The sequence below is a fragment of the Streptopelia decaocto genome (genome assembly GCF_964273445.1).
Source record: "Streptopelia decaocto genome assembly, chromosome: Z".
NCBI lineage: Eukaryota > Metazoa > Chordata > Aves > Columbiformes > Columbidae > Streptopelia > Streptopelia decaocto.
The window spans coordinates 62,170,774-62,194,274 of NC_138657.1; the positions used below are offsets into that span (position 1 = coordinate 62,170,774).

Below are 23,501 nucleotides of genomic sequence, written 5' to 3' on the forward strand. Positions count from 1 at the left end.
GTTTTCCAGCTGCAGGGGAGACTCAGAGGGGAAGGAATACCAGGTTTAGCTCTCTGTCCCTCCTCTACTCTTTTTTCTCTTTCTTTGTCTGGAAAATGCAGCTTAATCCAGCTACTCCCTTGCTCCACAGCCTGTTCTTTCAGGGATGCCTCCTGGTGTGCAGCAAAGTGTCTACAGAGGAGCAATCGCCTCCAGACACTTTTGGACGGGGCTTCCAAGCACACAGCAGGGTGCAGGACTGTTGCAGCTGTAGGGCAGGGGATGCAAGAAGAGCACTGCAGGTCCTAGCTCAGCCATCACCAGGGAGTGTTTTGGCTAATCCTGAAGGGGAGAGTGACCACACCGGAGTCACGGCTTCCCATACGAGCACATTTGTGCTTTGACGCAGGCAATGCTTGCCTCCTGAGCTGCTGAGCACAGGGTGCCACCTGCAGCATTGCTCCCGGGCAGGGTTAACAGCACACCATGGGCGGGCAGGACAGGGACAGGGGAGACAATGGGCTCCAGCACTGAGCTGGATGATGTCACCGAGATGTGCCTGTTTCCAATCTCCAGCTGCGGGTAGGAGGCCCCATGACCAACCGTCTGAGCATTTCAGGCTGTTGGAAAATGTATCCGGAGGGCCAATGCTGAATCTGGACAGATCAGCATGCAAGCAAGCTTTTAAAATATCAGACTGAAAACCTGATGATCCTGTAAACACCTGTGTTAAATTCATCAAATAAGAGTCTGTCAGGGCAGCCAAAGGTTTGTAAACAGTGACAGAGGTGTTGCCATAAAATGGTTCAGGAGCTGTATCACAAAATAGACCCTTCTGAGGCCACCAGTGGGACTGGGGACTGGCATCTGCAGGACTAAAAGCACAAACTTCTACAGCTTGTGCAAAGGGGCAAAACTGACGGTCAGATGTTGATGACAAAGCACCCCAGGATCCCATCACTGGGTCCAACAAGGCAGCAGCTGCCATTTCCCCTAGAAGATATTTTGTCACACAGTATCATAGTGTGGGGAGCCCCACACTTGCAGGTGGCCAGCAAAGGATGCAGCTTTCTTGCCAGCAGCAGGATCCCCTGGTAGCAGTTTTCTGTAGCTAACAAATCTTTGTGTCTCACACCTCCTCAAATGAGTAGAAACTTAGTAAATCACAGGTTTTAATTCACTTCAGCTGCAGTTTACCACCGCACGTAATTCTAGGGTTTATAGAAATGACTGTTAACATGAAAATTAATTTGTTACCACCCTGAGAACACAGACATAAAATAAAAATAAAATATGGTTCTATTCTGTACTTAGTATCTTAAAAAAAGGTCAGTGAGGGATCCAAAGAGTGGAGGAGGAAGGGACAAAGAAAACCATTTGGAACCTTCACTTCTGTGAGTGTCTGCTAAGAGTTGACGTGCACCTATGAGCACCTCCAGTGACCTGCTTTTGGACAACCACAGTGTTGCTACCAATGAAGATTTCAAGGTACTCAAACAAACTCTTAAACCGTGACTTGACATTAAATTCATAGCACTTTTAGTGCTCCCTGTGGTAGATAGAAACCACAGAACAGAGGATTTAAACCAGTGATCTCCCCTAAAAGCCTTGCATCCAGTTCCTGTTTGTTTGAAAAAAATTGCAGGTTATGCTTGTGTCTGCACAGTGTGTTCTGGGTTACGTCATGTCTGCTTATGCTGCTACTCTGAAACCTCAACGGCAAACTCCTCCAGGAGCTTTTCTGTGAGTTTCGTCAACACGCAGCACTGTGACCCACCATGCAGCTGCTTTGCAGCCTGGATCTGAGATCTCCCATGGCAGCGGGCTGGGGTGCTGGTCCTGCAGATGGCCAGAGCCACCCAGGCTGCTTCAGCTTCAGGATCTGTCCCTTTCTGGGAGGCCTGACCACACTGCTTGAGCCAGTGATTTTGCCCATGGTACGTGCCATGTTTGAGGGCAGATTGTGTCAGCCTTATGTGTCTGCTGTTGGCTCAGATGAGGGCTGACAACCGGGTTGGAGAAAGCCTTAGGACACTCTGGTTGGCCTGACTCAAGCCAGAGCCTCCTTGGGGGCAGGTCAGACAGGCAGAGGCTCATGTGGACACCCCTGCTCCACTGCTCTGACAACAGCTCTCTCACATGGACCTCCAGCCCGCCTTGCTTATCCTCCTCCCTCCTGCCCACTCCAGGCGGATACCCCATGCTGCCACAGCCCCCAGAGAGCAGCTTTCATGGTCTAAACACAATGCCAGGCACCCACCAAGATGTTCTATCACTCCCCTCCTCAGCTGGACATGGGAGAGAAAACCTAACAAAAAGCTCATGGGTCAAGATAAGGACAGGGACATCACTCAGGAACTACTGTCACAGGCCAAACAGACTCAGCTTGGGGAAATTAATTTAATTTATTGCCGATCAAATCAGAGTAGGGTAATGAGAAATAAAACTAAATCTTAAAACACCTTCCGCCCACCACTCCCATCTTCCTCGTTCAACTTCATTCCCAGTTTCTCTACCTCCTCCCCTCAAGCAGCACAGGGAGAGGGGAATGTGGGTTTATGGTCAGTTAATCATACGTTGTCTCTGCTGCTCTTCCTCCTCACCCTTTTCCCCTGCTCCAGCACAGGGTCCCCCCCACGGCAGCCAGTCCTCCCTGAACTCCAATGTGGGCCCTCCCCACAGGCTGCAGTTCTTCACAAGCTGCTCCAACATGGGTCCTTCCATGGGGTGCAGCCCTTCAGGCACAGACTGCTCCAGCCTGGGTCCCCCAAGGGGTCACAAGTCCTGCCAGCAAAACTGCTCCAGCCTGGGCTCCTCTCTCCATGGGGCCACAGGTCCTGCCAGGAGCTGCTCCAGCATGGGCTTCCCACGGGGTCACAGCTCCTTCGGCCATCCCCCTGCTCCAGGGTGGGCTTCCCATGGGGTCACAGCTCCTCTGGCCATCCCCCTGCTCTGGTGTGGGCTTCCCATGGGGTCACAGCTCCTTTGGCCATCCCCCTGCTCCAGGGTGGGGTCCTCCTCAGGTTGCCAGTGAAGAACTGCTCCACCACAGACTTCCAGAGGAACAGCCGGCCTCACCATGGTCTGCACCACAGGCTGCAAAGGAATCTCTGCTCCAGTGTCTAGAGCACCTCATCCTCCTTCTTCACTGACCTTGCTGTCTGCAGGGTTGTTTCTCTCACATATTCTCACACCCCTCCCCCAGACAACGGTGTTTTTTTGTTTTGGTTTGTTTTTTTTCCTCCTTTCTTACATATGTTATCCCAGAGGCACTACCACCATCACTGATGGGCTCAGCCTTGGCCAGCAGTGGGTCTGTCTTAGATCCGTCTGGCATTGGCTCTGTCAGACATGGGAGAAACTTCTGGCAGCTTCTCAAGGAAACCACCCCTGTAGCTTTCCCCTGCTACCAAAACCTTGTTCACAAACCCAGTGTAACAGGTATAGCGACAGTAATTTATTTAGCTCTGAAACATTCAGAGCAGTGAAATCACACACCACCTCCCTCCTTCCCCCAGACAGACATTGCTCAGGAAAACTCACATGATGCGAAGTGGGCTTAAAAACTAAATCGCAGCTCCACATAGTGGTGTGTCATCTGCCAAGTGACCTCCAGCCAGCTCTTCCACTGGCTCGCTCTTGATTGTGTCTTCTAGGGCACCGTGCTGCGCTGATCTGCAGCTGCAGCAGCATGGCCTTCCCCTGGCTTCTGCGGTCTTGTGCTGACACGCAGCACATCGTCATTTAGTTGACCTGAGGAGCAGTGGAAGGAAAACCAGCAGGGCTTTCTGCCATCACTGAGCCCTCTGCTCAGCCAGCATGGAGAAATACCAGCCTTTTACCCCATGCCTCAATCCATGAGGTACCTGAATAAACCATCCAGTAACTGTTCCTTTCACTTTCAATCTCCTGTTCCTCTGAAAAGCCAGCATCAAGGGAATGACACCTATGGTGCTCTCAGTTCTCCAGAAGTAGGACTGTGCAGAAGAAACCCCAAACATACCAAAAACAGCTAGAGGGGGACAAATGACCTCTTTTCTTTGTCTGCATAAGGCACCCGAGAACAGGAATGGGATGGAAGAGCCAGTATGCTCAAGCTGAGCAGTCTGACCAAAATATCTCTGTGATTTGCGAGCCGCACTCTATACGTTTGATCAGAGTTCATCCACAGTATTCATACACTTGGTGGGGAAGGGGAAAGAAATCAGCTGTAAAAATGCTGCTCAGGAGAAGACTCATGCTGCTGTGACTGCCTATGCAGCAGGCTAGAAATAACCACCAGACTGGGGGTGCTGGTGAAGCACTTCTACTCAAATGTGGCAACAGCCCTCTTGGAAGGCAAAATGAAGGACTGCAATAGGTCTGTCCCTAAAAAAAACAAACACCAAACAGGCCTGTTAAGCAACAGAGCTGGCATCTGGTGATCCACAAGCAAAAAGTGGCAATTCAGATAGGAGATACAAGGCAGCAGGCCCATTGCTTGTGAAAGTATAAATGCCATAAAAGCAGAGCTTCCCTGACAGGAAATCTCGCCATGAACAGATTCTCATACCTGTTTGTCAGCAGACTTCTTCAGCGAAAATGCAGTACTGAGTAGCTTACAGAAATTTTCTACAAGAGGATAAAGAGCTACATGACCCCTACGATGTAACCAAAAGAGGGGCAGTTCCTGCCAATTGGGTGTTCTGCCCTCAAACAGGAAGGTATTAGCAAGTAAGTTACTGAAAAACTAGTTTCCTAAATAAAACTCAGGAGAGGGAGATATGATAAAAGACAATGGGGCTGACTGTGTAACTATTGCTAAGTTTAAAGAGAAGCATACATATCAATACATCCATAAGCATATACACATTACTTTGTGCATATACTTTAAGTGTAGTTCTGTGCATGGAGTGAAGTGCTAAGTGATAGAGAATCGCAGTTTTGAAAAACTGTGGGACCTCACCAATCTGTGTTACTGGTATAAGGTACTTCTAAACTTAGTTGGAATGCTCCCAGAGGTGAATGGGAAGCTTGTATTACCCTCTAGCAGGATGTCCACATGAGAAATGGCTCTTAACTTCATAATCAGATAGAAGACACAATCTTCAAAACTGGTTGCATGGGGTTTGAAGTGGATTCTATTCTGCCTGACAGAAAGTTAATAGTCAAGTTGTGATATCAGGGAGGAAAACCCAGTACCTCTGATAGCTATCTAAACATGAGATATAGAACGTACTTGCACTATTAACAGTGCATTGAGATTTTACGCAATACAAAAAGTAAATGAAGGCACAAAAAGAACAAAAATGAAAAAAATTGGAAATAGTTTATTTGCTGCATAAGGAAACTTCTTGTAAATTACATATAAAGAAACTTACTATGCTGTAGCATATAATTTTCAATATTCCACAAAGATAATTGTAATAAATATACAAACCAAAACAAAGTAGAAGACTAAATCCATCAGGCAACCTAACAAAATGGTTCATCAAGTTTTATACTTGGCAGCATTATCATGTTTAAAATCTTGTTGTTCATTTTGAAGTGCTGCAGCAAAATTCTTTTCACATTTCTTTGGAGCATTTTCAAAACCATCTAGCTATAAAATACTGTTCGAAACTAGCAGGCATTAGTTAAACAATCCAATGAAAGTAACAAAGTCTAACTGATGCAAAGGTGTGATTTTTCTTTTAACTTTTAAAATCCATTTTAGTTTTGCCAGGGTTAGGAATTATCTGATGTAAGTGCACTATGAGTCCAGTCAGCCTGTGGCAGTCAGTGCTGACTCTTGTCATATTATGACTATATAAATTCATACATTATATAGCTCTGGAAGATTTCCCTATTAGAGACATATGCACTAACAGGAATAAAACAAATATCATAGTGAAGCTGTAAGCTAGTTAGAGTGATTGTACCCTTAAGAGCAGTGTGTGCATAGAAACATTTTTCCATAGTTTGATACTATACCGCATCAGGCATTTTTATTTGACTTTCAGTTTAAAAGTGCTGATAAAGGCTTTACTGATGCCCCTAGCCTCTAGAAATGGCATGTAGAATTTTTTTACACCTGTTGCAGTTTTCTTCCTATGATTTCTACATTTTTTGAAAAAGCAGGCTGAATTTCATTTTGACATATCACTGCTCTGGACCACACTGACAGACAAGTCTATTATTCTGTACGACCTTTTACAAACTGAAAACACTTCACTATGCTTCGCTATTACTGAATACTTGGGGGTATAAAAAGAAACTCTCTAAAACACGATTAGCTAAAAATATTTGTTAATAAGCTTAATGCAAACATTATGTAGAAAAATGGTTTAGTTCAAAAAAAATTCATTAGAGGGCCAATAAAAATATACTGAAGAGAAGATCTTTACAAAAGTGAGGTTAGGAAGTATGAGGCATTGACATTTGCTGTAAACATCCTGTGTTCACTAGAATCCCTTGTCTAAAGTATATGTTCTGGTTTTGTTCCTGAGCTTCATGGCCAACACTTGCATAGATAGCTAAACCTATCATAAAGGGTTGTTCATACAGATGTCTCTCTACTGCTTTGTACAGAATTTCAATAAACTAATGATTTTACCTTTTGAAATAGTTTCATTCCACCACCAGGCAGTTCAAGGAAACTATGAAGCATAGTATGATTTTTGTGTACTCAGTGCATTGGATGGGTTGGGACAGCTACCTTGCGGTGTGTTAATCTTTAATAATACTACACTATGAAGTGTAGCTGTTTCATGTTCTGGCTTAGCATAAATACCTACTTCTGTTCACTGCTCCAAGGCTCACTTCTGCTCTGCCAAAGACTGCATATGGCAAAACAGCAGAAATTTGAGTGCTACATCATCAAGCAAGTAAGTTTATCCCCAATAACAAGATGCAGCATATAAACAGTATAGAAGACCTTACAGAGAATTTCACCTTTACCCATTCAACACAAGTGCTTTCCTCTAGATTAACCTCCCTCTATTGGAGGAAACTAGAAAGTACTTCCAGGGTAAACATGACATGGAGTGGCCTAAGTAAAAAGTCTGAAGAACATACTTGCATTTTGGATATGAAAAGCAGGCATGTGTTTAGTTACTGCACAAGCAAATGCACATGGGTAGAGACAGACAGACAAATCCACCTCACAAACAGCACAATAACACAAAAGCAGCAAATTGCCGATTTTAAATCTTATGTTAAGGCAAATCTAGATAAACACCCATAACAGGATTAATAAAAATGGGGAGTTTTCCTTGGCTTTTTTGTTTACTTTTTCTGTGATTGGCTTTTACACATTGATAAGATTTGTTTCAGCACTTTCTGGACATCTTCATCCATTTGACCCTAGACAACATAAGAAAAAAGAACATATGGTTGAATTCAAGCATCTCTACACTCTTTAAGAAGATTTATAAACTGTTTTTGAGGTATAGTGAGAAATGAGATCGATTTCCTAAAAGGAAGCAGTGTTAAATTTGTGCTTAAACAGTCACATCTTTTGGGTAGGACATCTTAGATAAAACATGCAAGTTCTTACTAGATCTACAGAAGAAACTTCTTTCATTAAAATATCAACACTGTGTAACTGATAATACGGAACCCTACCTGCACAGCATAGAGAAGATGCATCCTGTAAACTGAGACAATTTCCTGATGTTGCTTCTTTGTTTCCTAGAAAACAGTTAAGCAGAAAGTCACAGAGCATTCAAAACTCTTGATTTCGGAACTCCCCAACTAGATTTGGAGAGTTCTGGGGAATTACAAACCATAGTCTTATGCATGCATGGAAAACTAGCTCAGACAGTACTGTGCCACTAGCCATACAAGGCATAATTTGCTCAGAAGCCTGGTCCACGGAAACACTGTAATTCTACCCACCCTGGTAAAAAAGCTGATGAGAGGACACAAGTTGTAAGAAGCACTGAGCTGTGAAGATGTGGAATGACCATATACTCTACTGTTGAGCTTATCAGCGACCAGAACTGAGTAAAACCAACAATATTCTGACAAATCAGCTCTCAACTGCAACTGATCTCTGCCCTGAAATCCGTGACCCATCTGTCAGCTAATGCCTTCCCAGAGAAGAGGAGGTGCTTACAAAGGTCTTAACACATGTAATCCTCAGTTAATTACTACACATTCAAACAAGGAAACCCAGCCTCCTTTTTCATTATCACAGACTGACACATCCCAGAGCCACCTTTCCAAATAATCATGAAGCTGTTGGGAAAGCTAGCCTGCAGGAAGGAAAGAACACTTCTGTCCTGTTTTAAATCCTGCCCACTTTCCCAATGTGCTGCATTTCTTTGCACCTTATGCTACTTTGCTGGTCCTTAAGCAGTGGGAGATTGAAGGGTCCTTTCAGGCTTGTTGGGCTGGGATAGGAAACAATCTGGGCCGTTACACTGAGAGGATGCAGCTTTTAAGTGTCTGCCTGCTTATTTCTCCTCACTGCAAGGGAATTCTTCTGGCCCATATGTACATTGATTCTTCTTTCTGTCTGCTGTAGAAGGCAGGAGAGCAGACACCAGGTAAGCCACTTAGCATGTCAGACTGGGAATTTTCCTTTCAGAGTTACTCCAGAGCTCTCAAGGTCTCTCATGGGCAGTACCTTCTTTTCAAGCCCAGCAGTGAATTAAAGTGCCCCTTTGGACAGGCAAGCTTTTGGAAATAGTAATTATGACTCAGCTTGGAAGACTGGACCTTTCATGCACAAATAAATATAATAAAAAGTAAGAAGGCTTTAAGCAGTTCAGAATTTCAGAGAACGTACTGTGCTCCCTATAAACAGATGGATTTGCTTGATTTGAAACTTCATGCCCTCAGTGACTACTGTATTCCAGAAAGTCAAACTTATTTTAGCTTAAAAAACCAAAGAGACTTCAGGTGACAATGTTCTTGAAAAAACAAAAATCCACTGAGAAATCAGGATCTCAGTAGGAGGTCTGGTCACTACATTCCACTACAAGTACAGGAAATTTGCTCTACTATTATCTGAGGAAATTTATTGGTGGAAACAGCTTTCTTCAGTTAGACTGTTTCTAAAGAAAAACTTGTGACTTGCAAAATCCTAAATGTTTCAGAGAAACAGAGAAACTATAGAATTTCTGGATAAAAATTCCTTTCCTTGTACTAATTGACTGTGCTCCATTTTAAATAAAGCAGATTGAAGAATGGCATGTATATCTTCAGAGAACTGGGAATAATGGGTTGGTTTACAAATTATCTCACTTACAGCCAGTTGGTTTTGCAACTGCTTCACTTGCTGTTGTAATGCCTCCAGCTGCTGGCTTTGTCTTTTGGGGGCATTGGTCGAGTAGGAAAGCTGAGAAAGGCTGTTCAATGCTTCTTTTAATTTGCTAACTTCCTTGGACATTTCATTGATCTAGGGAGGCAAAAAATAGGTTTTCATGAAAAGCTACAATGCATAGCGTGGGTCTCATCTTGGGGTTATTTGTGACTTAAATTTAAGAAGCGGGGAAAAACAAGATGTAAATAAACACTTGGTAGAGATGTCATGTAAGTAAAGGGTTACAATGGTTCCCTATCCCCCTCCTAGCCCAGTCAATTCAAAATGCATTCCTTGTTCTGAAAGCCAGCAATATTTACAAACAAGGATTGCAATAACATCTTTACAAATACTGCTGCTGAATACGAGACACACACACCAAATGTAGGCCATCTATTTACAACTAGCAAAATATATAGCTTTTTATAAAGTAATTTGTAGTGACAGATATGGTAGCTGCAGAGGAAAAACAGTCAAGTCTTGCTAAGGTTGAGATGATATAGTAAAATAAGAATAGTAAATTTTTGTTCCTTTTGTTTACTTGTCTCCTTTGCCATCTCTTCTGCTGTAAATCCCACTCCTTTGACTTCAGTTGCCTGAAAAGTGTGAATACAACCTAAGCAGAACTTAAAAGAGGTAAATGGAAAGATCATGCATATCTCCCCCCAGGCAAAGGACACCAACTGTAAAGTTAAACATTCTGAAAACTTCTTTAACTTTGATATCTGGATTTTGAGAGGGGCAAACATACTCAAAGTTACTCCACTCTGCAACACTTGACACAACATTGTCTGTTAGGTCACCCATGCATCATCCAACATGTTTTGCAGTCTGTACTCATTTACTACTCCTCCACTGTAGTGAATCACCAACCTTTTTATCTTTATCCTCTTCCAGTTTCGATGAGCTTTCAGAACATCTTTTCATTTCAAGAAGATCTTCTTGAGCTTGATGGTACTTTTGGTGAAGACCATTCACCTCCCGTTCCTTTGCTTCAAGCAAAGTATGCATACCTTCTTTCTCTTCTTTCAAGTGCAAAACTTCATTTCTCAGTTGCATGGCATCTAAGGACATGTTTTCCTTCTCTTGCATTACATCCTTCAGTTTAGATGACAAAACACTAACTTCGCCCTCTAGTGACGACTGGAGCTTTTCATATGTAGCCTTGGGTACCATCGCTTCATTAATTGCAGCTTTTTCTTCCAGTAATTCCTTCTGTAAGTTTCTTACTTCACTTTCCTTTCTGGTAAGCAGTGCTTTGAGCTCCTTTATTTCTTCCTCCATTTCCTTTACAGTATTTCTGAGTGCACTCATCACCTGAAGGTGTTCAGTAATTGGCAAAGAGTTTTGTTTCTGAGCATCTAACAGTTGCTTTAGTTCTTCTGCTTCATCTAATATTTTTGTGTACTGGGATTTGATTTCCAATAACTCATTCTCTGCTTTGTATTTCAAAGAATTTGTTACCTGCATCAGTTTCTCATGTTCATCCCTAGGAATGTAGCCCAAATCTACATCATCTACAGTTTTTCTCTTCCTATAGTCCTCAAGCTCTGTTTGTGCTTCTTTGTACAACTGAGACAACTCACTAAGTTGTCTGTTGAGCTCGTCTATCATACTCTGCATTGTATCTTTCATTTCTCCAGCTTCAGACCTAGATTCCAACTGTGTCTGATTTGTCAGCTTTTCCTGCAGCCTTTTGATTTCCTCTTGCCCTTCTTTGTATCTCTCAATCAACAAAGCTTTCTCTTGATTAATGTTGTCAATAACTGAACAATACGAATTCTTCATTTCCTCACACTCATCCACAGACAACTTGCTTGACACATTCTGCTCTCTTTCTTCAAACTTTTTCTGTAGCTCTCTCACTTTCTCTTTTTGTCTTTCACTTTCCTCCAACGCTCTCTTCAATTCTTGCTTAAGCATTTCAACTTCTTCACATGTAACCTTCAATGTACTCAGATCAGAACTGGTTTCTTCACTTTCAGAGGAAACAAGACGCGGCTTCATTTGTCTTTGTACATCCAAAACCTCTTTCCCAGATTCCTCATACCTGCTTTGAGCTTCTTGGAACCTCAGATTAAGATCAGAACCATTTTCTGAAATATCTGTGCTATTTAAAAGACCTGTTTCTGGCACTCTAGACTGGACCTGAACTTCTGTGTTCTTTCTTTTTGCTTCAGAATTCTCTGATTTCCTCTGTACATCCTTTAAGTCTTCCTGGAGGTACTTAATTTTTACTTCACTGGGGCTTGTCAGCTTCTCTTGAATTTCTGTGGCATTTAATGTAGACTTCAGCTCCTGAGCCAAGAACTCATTTTGTCTATCTGCTGTTTGCTCAAACTCTATTTGTGTTGAATGGTAAGATTCTATGGCTGAATCCACTTCTTTAGGTGTTCTTTCCTGTGCAAAAAGAAACCCGAACAATTGCACAATAAAAACAAGTACATTATTATATTTTTTAGAACAGAGTGAGCAATGAAATCTTGCCACATTCTACAGAGACAGATAATTAAAGCATCATGTAAGAAAGTTTTAGAAAAATTCAAAACCCAGCTGCTCCCATTTAGTCATCTACAGTGAGAGAAGGCAGTAAGTGCCAAGCTCATTTCAAAGTCTGGGCTGATCTCCATAAGCTAATAATCAAAGCTATGCAAATTAAAATTCTGCTAACACAACTGTTACCGACATCTTTTAGAATGTGGTTATCATAATAAACTAAGTTATTCAGTAATTGATGGGAAAATTGAGAAGATCAAAACAATGATTTAATCCTTTGAGGCACAGTGTTTCCACGATCTTACCACCACCAAGCTCATTAAATTATCTTCATGGTACATCTTTTTGAAAGGGTAAGCAACTCTTAGTTCTGCTAGCAGATTAAGAGAGCACTAGAACAGCACAAAAATATGCTACCTGTAATTTGTCCTGAAGCTCCTTATTGTGCAAGGTCAAAGAAGCAATTTTTGCTTGCATCAACAGTAGTAGATCTTGCTGGTCAGCTTCAGAACTCACATCCAGTAAACTATCAGCACCTTTTCAGAAAAAAAAACAAAAACAAAACCAAAAGCTTTCAGAAAGCTGAATTGCTAGCTAGTAGTTATTCTAACCTTTCAAATTAAACAGTTTGTTCTAATGACCCCTAAACATACTGAGCAAGCAAACTACAGTTCCTACAGTCTTTCCTCAAAAATGTGTTATATCACCCAATAGAAGCAAACAGTTTTGGTGGGGAGCTGCTATTGAAATTACGAGACATTACTCCCAATACTTATTATGTCTCACATTCCAAGCGGAAAGGCACAGAGGATTTCTGACCAGGTTTCAAAATTTCACACCACCCAAAACACCTAACCAAATATGAAAATAACCACTAAGTGTTATTGTATACCTGTTGTGCTGTCACTCAGTCTGTCTTTATTATCTCGATGCAAGGAGCTGAATTCTTCCTGCTGAGACACCAAAAGAAAATGCTTTCACAGAAGCAGATGTAAAGCTGAACAATTTGTCAGAGAGAAGTATAGACAGTATAGATCCTGCTGAATAAAGCCTGTCAAAGTGGGTTTCTTTTATTTCTGTGTCTTGTTTAACTGCAGCATGTAGATAGCCTTTCAAAATCTTCTAAAGCCATTCAAGTTCCATTGCCCAATTCTTATTAAGTATTAATGAAATATGGGCAACTATCTCATAGATAGTTCAGAAGGCTGAAGCCTCTGTGATAAATAATAGCAATATATTGTCATGTATTAAAAAAAAACTCTTCAATACAATAAGGTAAAGGTCAGACAGAACACACCCAACCATTTCCCTGATGTCTTTTGGTGAAAGGGTCTCTGCTTTTTGAATCGCACAATGTCATGTCCTTCGCTGTTACTATATTTAGGTAATGAGCTCTCACAGCATTAATACTGACTTTCATAACCACATTTTGAAATATTACCTAATTTATTACTAATTCTATTTGCATATTCAGTAAACATTAAAGTAATTCATGAATACCTTAAAAATTACATTGGAATAGATTTGGATCCCTTTTTGTTCCTGAAACTCAGCTAATTAATTCACAGGAGACTCACAGTCAGCAAAACAATTATTGAGATACTATACTTTCCTTCCCTAAACTTCATAAGAACAGAAAACGGATACCTTGCACACTTGATCAGCAAAGAAAGCCTGTCCTTTTCCAGTCATGGGAGTTGAAGTTGAAGAGAGTGGAGAGGACAAATCACTAAGCTGTAAAAGATTTTTATATAAATAGGTATGTATACATACGTGTACATATAACTACCTCTCTAACACCTGCCCATATGTATACACACACATTAAAGAGTACTTCTTCCTGCACTAACTAAAGCCACAACCCTTCTGTTAGTTTCAAAGAGCAGACCTAATTATTCAGTACTCTTCTGAGTCATTACTACATATACAGTGCAGCTGCTATACAGGTAACATTTCAGTTTAACTTAACTGAATTTTGATGGTATATAAATCTATTTAAGTATTTTACCTTCACATGTATTTATGCATATAATAACATGTACATATATGTGTGTCATTAAAATATGGAGAATTATTTACTTATGGAAGCCATTAAAACCAGGAGACCTTCACCTATAGATGGAAGAAGAAATTGTACGATAAAATTTGTACACTTTTATTTTAGACTATGCTGTATTTCCAGCAATTCTGCTCAGTTAACCTAACCAGCCTGTGCTTTCATGGTGTTATTGTAATGTCAGGAAAAGCACTCATGGTAAGACAGGCATATAAAATAACAGTGACAGGGCAAATCCAGCCCACATCATTCACATAATGTTCAAAACGCTTTTCAACCCCTAAAAGCATCTCAAAATTGGTCTTTTCTTTACCTGAATAGGACTGATAGGAGGAGGTGGGGCTTTGCGTTTTTTTGGAGTTCCACTTCTTTCTGAACTTAATTTAGAGCCTTGATCATGCTGAAAGTTTCACCAGCCAGAAAAGGTAGGTTTGTTAGTTTGGTTAGTAAAGTCCGAGCAAGTTGTTTTATAAAAAAAGAAAAAAAAAAAAAAAAATCCCACATTAATATCAACTTTAGCAGCTCATGCAGTGCCTAATTTTTTTTTTTTCTATCTAAAGACTACACATCTACTAATTCAAAGATATGAAACATGCCTGACAATAAGAATCTCCCCTTTGTAATCCATGCTTCAGTGAAAACAAACAAGCTTTAGTGAAAAAGCAGAAGCTGACAATAAGTTTAGCACTGGTGATCTGAAATACCCCCATTCATACATAGTCTAGCCATGACACACTTAGCAGCTGCTACCTTTCCTCTCCCCCAACTTCTGCCTGAGCTCCCTGAAAAACCCACACCTCTGCTCAGAGAAGGAATGAAGCAATACATTGCACCCTCACCCACTTTCCAGCCACCAGCAGATCTACAAGGTCTACTTACACTTCAAGATATGATAATAAGTTTTAAAAATGTAAAAAACTAATTTAAGGGCCTAAATCTGCTGGGATTCTCAAAGGTGGGGATCTCCAGTAAGGTGTAACCAAGGATAACCTTCAATTGCATGTTTTGGAAACAGGGAATTTTTCTAGCTCATCTTCTCTGCAGTTTAAAGAGGTATGGAGTCCAAAAGCCAAGATCCTGCACTACACATGAGAAAAGTGACGTTGTCTTCCTGGCACACATGCTCACTGAGGGTGCTGGCTGCTGTTACAGAGAGAAGCTAAGTCTAAAAGCAATGTCTTTGAAACACTTTTCTTATATAAGTAAATAAAAAAATCTTTCACGTTAGAGAGTAATGAATCTCACAGTGATGCTCCTAGTGCTTCTACTCATGTTGATTACTGTTTATTCTTAAGTTACAAGTCTATATAGCCTGCGGTTTTCTTAAACCAAAAGGACAAATACCTGCTTTGCTTTCGTCGGTGACTTCGTATCTGTGAAACACAAAAGACATGGTATTAAGAACTGCTGTCGAAGAATGTTATTTGCCATTCCTAACCCATCTGTCATCTGTACTTCAAACACCATAAATACTTTCTTTGTTTTTTTGAATTCCTATCTGAAATTTGAGAAATATACTTTAATTTCCAAATCCAGTTTGAACCACATCCTTTCTCTGCTGCTTTTTGGGTTTCTTATCAAGATAAAATTTGAAGGATTGTGACAACTCTTATTCTACTATAGTCTCACACCATTCTTGCACATTAGCTTCCTGCTTTAGAAATCTTAGTTTGACCATAAAACCCGCTACCTGCGTTATTTCTTTCTCTAACCCCTTTTCTGAGAAGCTATATGTTCCACTTTGACATAATAAAAAAGGATCTGTTCCAAATTGTATGCAAGACTTCATGACATCGCTACATCAGCTTACCTTTTCTTTCTTCAAAACACCTCTTTTTGCCACGTTCAGTGCTTTTTCCCATGCTAAGTATTACCATCTATAGCAAAGACCATGTTTTCCTGCTTTTGGGAAGCCTCAGCCTGAGGCTCGAAAGCAACTCTTGAAACTTTTCAGGCTACCTTATAAGGTAAATTTGTTCATTGCTAAACATACATGTAGCCAGTTCAAGAAGCGACATACTGCAGATCGGCATCTCTTACATACCCACATCATGAGATATCTTTGACGACAGGAGATCCTGAATCCCTGTATTCTCGGAGAGCTTGGAGTAATGCAGGGCATTCTGTCCAAAGACATCTACTAAACTGACATCTGCACCTTTCCTAAGGAAGGCTTCCACCATGTTAACGCTACCAGCTTCACAAGCCATCATCAAAGCAGTTCTGGACAAAACACACACAGAGTAAGGGTCAAGAGTGTACTCTTTAAGCAGCAGGTCATTTTTTTCAGGAAGAAAAGCGTGACAGTTTTTGTGCAAGAAGTCCAAGATTTTATTAACATGTGTATTGACACATAAATGTAACTGTTGTTTCTTACAAACACCTGACTGCCTCTCCTTGTCTTCCCCATACTCCCCAACCTTCCGCAAAGACCTGACATTCTTTGCAAAGTTCTCCAAACATTTCTAAAAATGGACTCCTGAGGCTTAGAGTAGAGTCACAGATAGAAATAGCAGCAGGATAAAGCAAGACTACCAAATCTTACTGCCACACTCCAATTACAGATCTGCAAGTGGTGGTACAACATGAAAGCATTTATTTCATTGCTGTTCTCCTTCCCATGTTGCTTTTAAGACAAAATAGACAACTAAAAATCCAAAGAAATCTCAAAGCTCTTCAGTGAGACTGAGATATGAGTTTGACCTCAAATCCTGATCTACTCCCAGTTTAAAACCAACAAAACAAAAAAAGTGCATTAGAGCACAATTAACTCCCTCTCCAGCTCAGGGCAGCTAGACAGTGCCAGATCCTAGTGTAAGAGTAGCCTATAAAAGGAGAGTTCCTAACAGGTTGTGTCTTTTTCTCAATTACTTGGAGGGGTTGTAAGACGTTTGTTACAAACAAACAAACAAAACTCCATCTTTCAATCATGCTCTAATATTGTTTTCCTGCTTGTGCATATTTCTCCCTTCACAACATGAAAACATGCATAATAGTGTGGCCAAGTTCACTGGCAAACACAATCCTCAGAGCAGATATGAAACTGAAACGTTACTGCAGTAGCTCCTTATCTCCACTATTTGCTAGACATTAATACAATCATTCCACTGATGAATTAAATGTACTCCCTGTAACAGGTGAGCCCTGGAGAAATGATGGCTGTCGCAGTGATGTGCTAAAAAGTAGTGCTTAGTGGCAACTGGGATAACACATCCAGAGTCCCAGGGATGGTTTTAGATTAACAAAATAACTCAGTCTGGACAAGATAGGAAATTGGAGATGCCATTTTTGAAGGTTATCCTCTTTGTCTACCAGTAAGAAAGCATTTCCTTTTTTCAATAAAAACGTAGTCAGTTTTGTGAATACAAGGTGCGAGAGTATTCACTCTCCTTACCAGAAGGAAAGCGAGAAGTAAAATGGTATATTGCATGTTTTATAATTTTTTTCCTTCTACGCAGAGTACTTTCTTAGAAAATAAAATTTAAAAAAGCAAGTCTACTCTATCCATGACAGAAACAACTTTATCTAGTTAAACTAGAAACACTATCAGTTGTTTAGACAGTAAGAGAGTGAGGGGAATGCAGAGCTCCTCAATTAGGCAGCACCTCAGGTTCAAAGCACCAATGAGGCCATTCAAACCAAGTAAGATAACAAAAGTTTGGTTTTGGTTTTTTTTTAGACAACTTAAAACAAAGTATGCTAATAGACTTTGGACTGACAAAACCAAGTTATGGCCCAGTCTTATCCTTCCAGGTGCTGCTGAAGAACAATATGAGCATTGTATCACATACAATAATCAAGATTGCTATCAGGTATAAGTGCAAAGTCTTCTCAGCATCCTGCTTTACCTTAACAGTTTATAAAGCTGTTTATAAAACCCAACTGTTTATAAAACAGTCCATAATTTTCAAAGACTCCTGATCTTCATCAGTATCATCAAAACAAGTGCATTTTTCACTACTAGGATGTTGCTTTTTGAAACCAGTTTTCTGACACATGCACTATACATTAATGGAACAAATCTCTAAATAGCACCTTCTAAGACGACAGCATCTCCACTATATAGGTCTACTGTGTTTTTCTCTTGCTGCTGTGGCTGCATTATGGTAGGAAAAAAGAAACTTCCATTGATGCCAGCCCCAAGTAACAGTCTGTGGATTTAAGTTGGAGAAACTCACTCATGCCAAGAAGAGAGCAGCATCTAAAACTGGGACACGTACAAAGTGATGTATGTGTGGGTAAAGTCCTACCAATCAGATTATTGGAGGAATTATTTGAAAATGTGATTTACTGCTCTGGTAGCCCAAGGGAAGTCTTACAGGCACATCTAGTCTTGTAGTTGCATAGTTTGTTTCAACTTTGCCCTTTAGGCAAAATTCTGTAAATCTTCTCAACAATCAGGATATGCTGTCTAGTACAGAAGGCATTATTTCACTTAACAACAATTTTGGGAAGGATTTGAGAAGAAAGCTTCATTTGACAGTCAGTCTTGGGGAAGAATTCGCATGTTAACCTGCTGTACCTTCCGTTTTTATCTCTGGTGTTGATGTCTGCTCCATGATCCAGAAGGTATTTGCAGACTTCCGTATGACCACTTTGTACTGCAAGCAACAGAGGTATGTTCCCATCCTAGGAATATATTTTGAGAAACAATGCATAATAATCCATCCACTTACAAATATCACTCTGAGATGAAAAGGTCAGCTATGAACTTTACCTCTATACAGCATAGACAAGCACAATCTTTATTGTGTACCATAGATGTAGCTGGGTTTACTTTAATTCTTTTATTGACCACTGGGGATACAAAGCAGTAGGAGCAGAGAAGCATTTTGCTGTTTGTATTCCCTTGGCTGTTTGTCTACTGCTATAACATGATTATTTTAGAACTACACAATACCTTTAAACAGCTTCACAACAAAAAAAAGGTATTTTCAACTAAGTACAAGGAAAAAATTCAACATTTCATTTAATCACAGAATAACTTAGTTGAAAGACACCTTCAGAGGTCATCTGGGGTTTCTAACCCTTTACTCTCAACCTGAAGCTAGGGAACCTTCAAGTTATGGTACATTGTTCAGAGACTTGTCCAGTCAAGTTTTAAGTATTTCCAAAGGCAGAGACACCATGACATCTCTGGGTACCACTTCCATGTTTAACTACCCTCATAGTGAGATTATGGTTTTCCTAGTACCTAACTGGAATTTCCCAATTAGGTGCACTCAGGCTGCTGCTTGTTATCATTTTGTCATGCACCTCTGAAGCTGGTCTACCTCTCTCTTCCCTATGATCAATTATGATGTAGTTGAGGACATTAAGATACTCCCGCAGCCTTTTTTTCTCAAGACTGACCAAATCTTCTCCAAATTTAAAATGCACTTGCTGAAATGTTAGGTCTAATCTCTGTGACAGATTTTTTTTTTTTATTAAAAAGATCACATAAAGAGGAAATAGATCCAAGTTAAAACCAAACAAACAATTTTAAATATTTGCATGCCTTTTTTATTTTTTTTTTAAATTTGTGCCTCATTTGTGCCAGGTCCTCTCCCTTCATCACAGGGTTTTCTGTCAGGCAGTTGCATCATTCCCAAAAACAGACCTGGTTGCTTGTAGACATTTCATATAAGTGAATGTGGTGTCCCTGAGCCTTTAGACTGCACCAAGTGTATTTTTTCTCCTCAGGCTTATCATACTGTGGCTGGGCTTTGTGAGCATTTCACAGCACTTGGCCACATAGCAGGTCTTTTTGAAATGTACCGGAGTCAACGGAAAGACTTTTAAACACATTTTGGATATATCAGAATTGATTCCAGCTACTTGTACCAATGCCTCAATTTAAAAACAGCAAATCCTGCCACTACTGCACTGGATTGTGAAGTACTTCCCCACCTCTGCTACGGCAAGCTGCAAAAGGAATTTCCTCCACTGGAGAAAGCCAAGAAGAAATATAAGCATAATGTTGCTTTTAACCGCTGCACCTGAGATTGACTGGAGTGGAGGGTGGTAAAAGCACTAAAGTATCTGAAGTATATAACAGGACAAGAGGTACGTACCAAATCTTTGACGTTAATTAGACATTTGTGTTCACACAGAAGTTGAACTGCCTGAAGACAACCACATGCAGCTAAAAAACAAACAAAGAAGCAGGAAAGTCCATTTAACCGCATTTTCAAAATTCATGTTCCAGGCTTCTTCTTGCAATGCTGCAGCATTACAACCGGGTTCAATGAAAAGAAATTAGATTGTATTTCTTTATTCTAAAAAGGAAGGAGAGAATGACTAAAAAGATGAATAGCAAGTTGTATGCAGAAACATAACCAATATTCATGTCCAAATTAGTATGAGAAAATACAATCTTTAAAGACTGAAATCAATATCAACCTAATCTAAAGTATTCCAATGGCTCTGCACTTGCAAGTGTACAAGTCAAGCTTGTTAGCTGTAATTACTGAAATTTGGTATTAACAGTATTCATCTAAAAAAATACCTGACATTTGTAAACCATCAGGTGGAGTCACTAGATTTATGTAATCAGAACCTAAAAAGCTCCATCAGGCTGAAGAGCTAGGAATATCAAGAACAACAAAATGGATAGTACTAACTTTCAACAAAGGAGTTACCTGCATAATGTAAAGCTGTTTTCCCAGAATTGTCTGTGCTGTCTGCTGGACATTTACTCTGCACAATTCAATAAGGACAGAGGGAAAAAAAGCAGTTAGAGAGACACCAAGAAAGTAAAACATATGCTTGACACTGAACACCTTTACGCTGAACACCTTTAAACCTTTAAAAAAAAGGTTTTATGAGCTACTCCAGAAATAATACTGAAAAAATGCACAGCCTTCCTCTCTACCAGTCTGGTCTCTCCTTTCTTGGTACCAGCTTATACTGAAGCTGTAAGAAGTATTCATGGTGAGAGAGATACCCCTAAAAAATGTTACAGTTTTAGACCAGGAAATAAAAAAAGGAAACTCCTTTGCCTCAGAAAAGCCCTTTTTTTTTTAATTACAGTAAGAGCTAAAGCAACCACAACCTAAAGCAATCCGTCTTGAAATATTTCTGTCAAGGCAATAAGGTTTCATTTGCATTTGTAAAAAACTAAAGCATCAACAGTACAGTTATATTTTGTGGTATTATAAGCCACTAGCTGCTACTGATCAAACCAGACTTTAAAGTAATAAATAAATTTTAAAACAGAATAACATTTCAAGTCTTTATCAAGATTTGTTTTGGTACAGAAGATCTTCCTTTCAGTTACAGTAGAAGAGAATAATAGAATCACTTAGGATAGAAAAGACCTTCAGGGTCATCAAGTCCCACCATAAAACTAACACTACCAAGTCTACCACTAAACCACGTCCCTAAGAGCCTCATCTACGCATCTTATAAATGCCTCCAGGCATGGTGACTCCACCACTTCCCTAGGCAGCCTGTTCCAATGCTTGACAACCCTTTCTGGGAAGAAATTCTTCCTAATATCCAATCTAAATCTCCCCTGGTGCAACTTCAGGTCATTTCCTCTTGTACTATCGCTTGCTACTCGGGAGAAAAGACCAACACCCTCCATGCTACAACCTCCTTCCAGGTAGTTGTAGACAGTGATAAGGTCTCCTCTCTGCCTCCTTTTCTCCAGGCTGAACAGCCCCAATTCCATCAGCCACTCCTCCTCAGACTTGTGCTCCAGAACCCTCACCAGCTTTGTTGCTCTTATTTGAACACAACAAGAAGATATGAACCTGAAATAATAGGCTTCTAAAAAACAAACATTAGTTTCTGACTTTCAAATGTAGTGCTGCCTCCAACACTTCTGTGGTTTTCTAGGAAAACAGGTTAACATAGATTACCACATTCTGTAACAAAAATGTCAAGATTCTGTCTGTGTAAAATAATTATTTAGCCTGTTTTAAACTGTCTCTTGCATGTCAAGATTAGACATTACTCACACGTAGAGTTTATAACATCAGGCTGGTCCACAGAAGCAAGGAAGCAATCCAAAGAGCACGAATTATTGGAGAATATTACCAATGGGTTTGCACTTATGAACTTGCTTGGAAATCTGTATATTGTAATAAAATTAGCAAAATATTGATATCAAAAAAATTACTCTGTGGTTGTAGCTCGTAAACAAACGGGCACCAGATATTTGCTTTTAAACACACATCTAATTTCTGAGTTGATCAGGCTGCTGCATGTGATACCATCAGTGGCAGCTTGATGTCACTGTTTATGCTGTAAATGCATTTGTCTTTGCAGTAGTGGATATTCACTATGAAATCCCAGAGAGCCTCAGTGGTTAATGATAACCCTTTCCAGGTGTGCAGGAACAGGGCAGTCAGCTTGCAACGGGTATGGAGGCAGGAATCGGTGAAACTGGACCCAATACCATCAGAGACTTTAACAGGGGTCAGTCACAGGACAATTGGAAAGCCATGAAGTGACCAGGGAAAAGCAATTTAGAAGTTGGGGTATGAGATCCAATCTGTACCACTGCACCCTGAGGGATTATTATTCATTATTTCATCAGTAGTCTGAGCCACAGTCTTACTATTAACTCCAAACTCCTAAAAATCTGCTCCATTCCTCTCATCACCTCCATCAAACTCACCTGGCTTTCTGTAAGGTACCAGAGACCGACAATGTCTCTCCTTGCTTACTAATGCACATCTTCAGCCTCAACACCACAAGAATCTTTTCTTCATCTTCACTTCTATTTCTCTCATTTTCTTTCCCCATTCTTTCTACTCCCTGAGCACTCACTGTCCTTTGCCTCTTTTCACTGAGGATTCAAGTGTTTCTGTATTTTAGCTTCAAAACTACTTCGGTTTCTTCTCCTTTTGACTTTAAACTTGACAGACATTTCTACAGTCAACAACAGACAGAAAGCATTCCAGTGGAACAGTATCAGAATCTCACCAGAATTGAAAAATCATTTTCCCCTATGCCTCTTGATCCATCTACTTCCAAGCCATCCAAACACATAGACAAAACACAGGAAATTAGACAGAAGCTCCAATCTGCTTGAAACCCAACCTTGCTGTATCAGATCAGCTGCACAGGGAAAGCTGTGTAAGTGGACCACCCCTGGAAGATGCCACCACACTGTTTTCTATTATCCATTCGCAGTGCTTAAAATGTCATAAAATTCAAGCACCTCACTTGATTGCAAGGAGACAGGACAACAGTATAGGAGTATGATACAGATTGTTAGCAGGAAATGTGTGTAGAATTATAGAATGTCCTGAGTTGGAAGGGACCCACAAGGATCATCAGGTCCAACTTCTGTTCCTGCACAGGACAAGCCCACAGTTCACACCATGCGTCTGAGGGCATCGTACAATTGCTTCTTGAACACTGTCAGGCTTGGGGCTGTGACACCTCCCTGGGGAGCCTGATCCAGTGCTCCACCACCCTCTGGGGGAAGAACCTTTTCCTAATGTCCAACCTAAGCCTCCCCTGGCACATCATCCTGACATTCCCTTGGGTTCTGTCATTGGTCACCAGAGAAAAGAGACCAGCACATGCCATTCCTCCTCCCCTTGTGAGGAAGCTGTAGGCCATGTGAATATCTAGTGGAACCAATCTAGAGGAACAAAAGGAAAACTTCTAATTTGATTTTCACTTTACCTGAAGCAACCTCTTAATGCAATCAGGGTGGCTGTTCTTTGCTGCAAGATGTAAAGCACTGTGTCCTAAATGAATAAA

General features: G+C 40.6%; 1 protein-coding gene across 6 annotated transcripts in view; it reads right to left on the reverse strand.

The window, feature by feature from the left end:
* Positions 1-5,268: 5,268 nt before the first annotated feature.
* The window catches only part of RAI14 (retinoic acid induced 14), a 91,560-nt gene continuing 73,327 nt past the window's right edge, over positions 5,269-23,501 (reverse strand). For 2 of the 6 annotated variants that reach the window (XM_082074417.1, XM_082074418.1), the window contains 14 exons: positions 23,424-23,488; positions 20,420-20,477; positions 19,853-19,923; positions 18,322-18,428; positions 15,844-16,022; positions 15,144-15,172; positions 14,113-14,199; positions 13,391-13,477; positions 12,636-12,696; positions 12,161-12,279; positions 10,121-11,647; positions 9,194-9,343; positions 7,564-7,629; positions 5,269-7,302 (listed from right to left, as the gene is read on the reverse strand). In XM_082074417.1, the coding sequence (XP_081930543.1) occupies positions 7,225-7,302; positions 7,564-7,629; positions 9,194-9,343; positions 10,121-11,647; positions 12,161-12,279; positions 12,636-12,696; positions 13,391-13,477; positions 14,113-14,199; positions 15,144-15,172; positions 15,844-16,022; positions 18,322-18,428; positions 19,853-19,923; positions 20,420-20,477; positions 23,424-23,488 (2,684 nt within the window). In that variant the 3' untranslated portion in view covers positions 5,269-7,224. The remainder of the gene's footprint in view (positions 7,303-7,563; positions 7,630-9,193; positions 9,344-10,120; positions 11,648-12,160; positions 12,280-12,635; positions 12,697-13,390; positions 13,478-14,112; positions 14,200-15,143; positions 15,173-15,843; positions 16,023-18,321; positions 18,429-19,852; positions 19,924-20,419; positions 20,478-23,423; positions 23,489-23,501) is intronic. The other 4 variants (XM_082074419.1, XM_082074421.1, XM_082074420.1 and 1 more) reach the window with 4 other exon arrangements.